The 4,252-nt window shown below is 46.6% G+C and overlaps 1 protein-coding gene across 1 annotated transcript; it reads left to right on the top strand.

Moving 5' to 3' along the window:
• The first annotated feature begins 382 nt into the window (after positions 1-382).
• On the top strand, positions 383-3,920 carry LOC148030849 (uncharacterized). Its single transcript, XM_087684388.1, has 5 exons — positions 383-1,975; positions 2,368-2,425; positions 2,652-2,735; positions 2,832-2,973; positions 3,114-3,920. Exons 1-5 carry the CDS (start codon positions 1,237-1,239, stop codon positions 3,612-3,614), a joined length of 1,524 nt encoding a protein of 507 aa, XP_087540514.1. The 5' UTR covers positions 383-1,236; the 3' UTR covers positions 3,615-3,920.
• The last annotated feature ends 332 nt before the right edge of the window (positions 3,921-4,252 follow it).

Here is a 4,252-nt window from a genome sequence, read left to right as displayed (position 1 = left end):
CTAATGCCCACAACATAGGGCCTCACACATTGACCCTCTTCTTACCCTAGCAGTTTTGGGCTTCACCCTTGCCCTTCTTCTATTTGCTCCTCTACGGTTCATGATTAGTATCTATGTACTCTTACGTGGTAGTGGGTGAACAAACCCTTATCGTATTTCACTTACAAGTTGCCTGCGTTCACTTGAGCGATGATGATGAGTATGATTAATATATGGGTAGCTTTTGTAATTGTGGTGTGTGACAGCTCCCCAGCCCAGAGCGCACTCAACTGCACTTTGGTTGCACGAGCATGTGCAGGTCCTGCAGCATGTGCTAAAGAGAAAGAAAGGGTGCCCCCTCCCCAAACGAAAGGAGAGGAGGGAGGGGACTCGGGAGCGGGGCACACACACATACATACACGCACAGAGTGCAGATAGGTAGGTACTTTTGCCCGCCCTCTTCCTACAGGCTTCTCATCCCTCCTCACAATCTCATCTGCTCTTGCCCCCACCCTCACACACCCTCTCATCTCTTTTTCCCTTCGGGCCTCTCATATCTACCTGTCCCTCCCCTTTATTCCCCTCCCCCCCCTCCCCCCTCCAACCCCGGTATAAGTGTCCTTCCCCTGACCTTGCCTATCCTCTCTCTCTCGAGTCTCTCGTTTCCAAAGTTACAAACCATCGCTCATCACTCCCCATGTTCTGGCGTCTTGTCATTTAACCTCCTCTTGTCTTTCTGACAGCAGTGCATCTTTGTACCGCCTGCACACAATTAAGCTTTTGTAGGTTTGTTGTTGATCAAGGGCCAAGACCCAAGGCCAACCTTTGAGTCATCATCATCAAGGGTACCCGAGGGAATGCATGTGGCTTGGTAAATAGGCTCCACTGACTCCTGAGAGAGAGAGAGAGAGAGAGAGAGAGAGAGAGCGCGTGTGTGTGATGGCGCGTGTTGATCTGTTGAGAAGTGCCATCGACTAAAAATTTAGGGGTTAACTGAAGCTATACACACACACACACAGATAGAAGTATCCTAGGGTCCGAGATTGACCTCATAGACAGGCAGTTTCTCGAGGCGCTCTCTTTTGTAGCCTTTTAGAGCATTGTCATTAGGAAGAGAGGGACTTGTAACTTGCATTTGGTGGTCGTCTTGTCTGCGCAAGCAGCACAGAAAATTACAACTCTCTTTGTTACGAGAAGAATAGAGATTTGATAAAAGAGCGAGAGACAGAGGTCTGTGCAATTGTGTGTATTATACTCATGATGTCTACTGAGCGGCCTGTGTTGAGACCAGCAGGCAATGTGGCTCCTCAGCAAGGTGGAGATGACAGAGCAGGCGCTAGGAAGGCCACAAAACCCCCTCCTTCCCCTGTCAACAAGCCATTAATTTCTCCCCCTCTTGTACCTCCTCTACTGCCCAAGATCTCCCCACCCAATTCACAGCCTTCCACCCCAAGAATTGCCCCCAGCCCCCAAGCAAGAAGCCCTGTCCTGAAGCCCAATGCTTCATTCAAGCTCCCGGCCCCTCGCAAGCCCACTGGCATCTCTTCCGCCGCCCTTGCCCCAACTCAGAAGCCATGTTCCCAAGCTGACTCTGACCCTCCTTCCCATCCCGATCCATCCCCCAAGTCACACATCAAGACAATTACACCTCCTGCGCGGCGCAGTGCAAGCTTGACCAGATCATCCTCGGAGGTGTTCCACAGAGGTGGCGGCCATGGCAGCAGTTTTAACCCTAAGTCTGCCGGCAAGCCTGCTGTGGCGGCAGCCTCCAAGAATGTTAACAAGTTGGGCAGTCTGAGCCTGGATGAGACTTCTCTTGCCCACATTGTGGCAGCCAAGAAAGCAGCTGCTACTGTGGCCAGTGCTCAAAGGAAGCTGAAGGTTGCAGAGTACGGCAGAAAGCAGGGTAAAGCCAGCAGGGTTGCCCCTGACGTTACTTCCGTGCCACCAGTCCCAGCTGAGCCTAAAAGATGCAAATTCATCACACCACAGAGCGGTAAGGGTTGTTTCTTTCTTTCCATAGATTATGCAGACACACAAAACTTATACTGATTTGCCAGCAGCGTCCTCACATTCACATTCATGAATTTGAGATCCGTTCATGTTAGGGGATTAGAGCTAATTTCTGATCGAATTTCTTTATCAACTGGCTAGTTGCATTTTGAAGCATTTGTTACTTAATGCTGATTTCCGAGCTAATTTGGCCAATTGCATCTGAAGCATCTGTTTGGAATTAGAGCTGATTCCTGAGCCAGTTTCTTAATCAAGTGGGCAATTGCGTGCTGAATATTGGTTCTTGCTCCAAATGAGGTGAAGCAAGAAGATTCTGGGTTATAGCTATGGATTTGTGATCAATGATCGTTTTGTACCCTTCTGGTGTACCTACAGATCCCTTGCACGTTGCATACCATGATGACGAATGGGGTGTTCCTGTCCATGACGACAGGTGGGTTATCTTTCATGCCCCTTTGATTGTCGATTCCAATTCATGGAACTATGGAGGAAGCTCTAACGACCAGTTTAATGAATAACTCAGTGATAGAGGATTAGGTCAAATCAAATGAAATGTCGCCTTATAAACCAAGGGTGTCATGAGGCGAAATTCAATTCAGTTTCAATCCCAGTGATGTTTTATTCCCCCTTTTGAAACTTGCTGCTCTATGTGCTTTCAGGTTGCTATTTGAGCTCTTGGTTCTAGCGGGTGCCCAAGTGGAGCTTAGTTGGTCTACCATTCTGCACAAAAGGGATAGCTACAGGTAATTTTCATGACTTGCTCAAAGGAGCAGAGCTTTCCAACTTGCTGGTATCAGATATAATGTGACTTGATTATGGGTCATGTCCTCTCCCATCAGGTCTGCATTTTGTGGCTTTGATCCTCTGGCAGTTGCTTCATTCACTGAGAAGCATATCCAATCGCTGGAAGCAGATCAAACCCTTCTACTTCCTGGAGGGAAAATTCGAGGTGTTGTGGAGAATGCCCATCAGATTTTAGAGGTGAGTCCTTTTTTTTGACGGCTTCTGAAGAAGGATAAACTTGCAGCATATTGAAGAAGGCACATGTATGGAAAGGCATGGATTTCATGTCACCACTCTCACAAGGGAACTTCTGAGTGAAAATTTTCTTTGTTCTACAGATAATACAGGAGCATGGCTCCTTGGACAAGTACTTCTGGGGCTTTGTAAATCACAAGCCCATGATTAACAGTTACCGCTATCCGAAGCAGGTGCCCGTGAAGACATCAAAATCAGAGAGCATTAGCAAAGACTTAGTAAGGAGAGGATTCCGGTTTGTTGGACCTACCATCATATATTCTTTCATGCAAGCAGCAGGGATGACCAACGATCATTTGATGCAGTGCTTCAGATATCAAGAGTGCATCAAGCTTGCCTCAGTATCTCAAGTGGCAGTGGAAGATAAATTGCAAGAACCCCAGTGCTTTAGGTTGTACGAAGAGTGTGAGTTTTTCTCATTACACTTGGATGTGGACCAAGGAGTACAGGCCAAGCAGCATGAGTGTTTCAGTGATCAGCTAAGTGAAACACACTTAGAAGAACAGGAGATAGAAGAGATAGATAATGGAACTTGTAGGAGTGATCAGGAGGACCAAGAAACTACTAATAGTGAGAGTGGTTAGGGTGTACTCTAGCAATCAATTGAAACAGATGGCTAACATTCATGCTGACAGCAAAGAAAACAATGTATGTCATACCAGGTTGTCTTCGAAACGAAGACTGTCTAGAGGACCTTTTCCTCAGGGTAAAGGGTGACAGCAGCCAAAGTGTTTAAGTGTTTTGGGGCCAGATGTATAGTTTCAGCCAAACTTACTTTGTAACTTGACAGTTCCTTCTTTGTATTGTAAGTATTCAGAAGGTTGCATTTCTAAGGTTCACCTCTGAGCATTGCCTACAATGTATTCTTTTATCAAGTCTTCTTTGAAGTCCATGGTATCATTGTACACACAACAGTAATCTAGGTACCAGGCAAGAATCTGAGCCATGTTGAATAAGATGGCAGGCATGACACCTCACAAGACATGGGAAAGTTTGAAAGCATTTTTGTATCATTAGATCAAGGACAGGAAGCTCTGGAGAGAGAGGCTAGTTATAAGCTTTTCCTTAGGCAATTATGCGTTCAATTTTGTTAAAAGGAGTGCTTCATACATCTTCTCCATTATAGTATTGGGGCCCGGGGGCTCGCAGGATATAAAGTTATATGCGAGTTCCAGGAGGACTCGGACTGTGGAGCTGGTAAAGGATCAATTCTCTGTGTGTA

This window comes from Lygodium microphyllum, chromosome 9 (genome assembly GCF_053477565.2).
Source record: "Lygodium microphyllum isolate KBCC chromosome 9, Lygodium_microphyllum_v1.1.10, whole genome shotgun sequence".
NCBI classification, from domain to species: Eukaryota; Viridiplantae; Streptophyta; class Polypodiopsida; order Schizaeales; family Lygodiaceae; genus Lygodium; species Lygodium microphyllum.
This window is presented reverse-complemented; position numbering and strand designations above follow the sequence as displayed.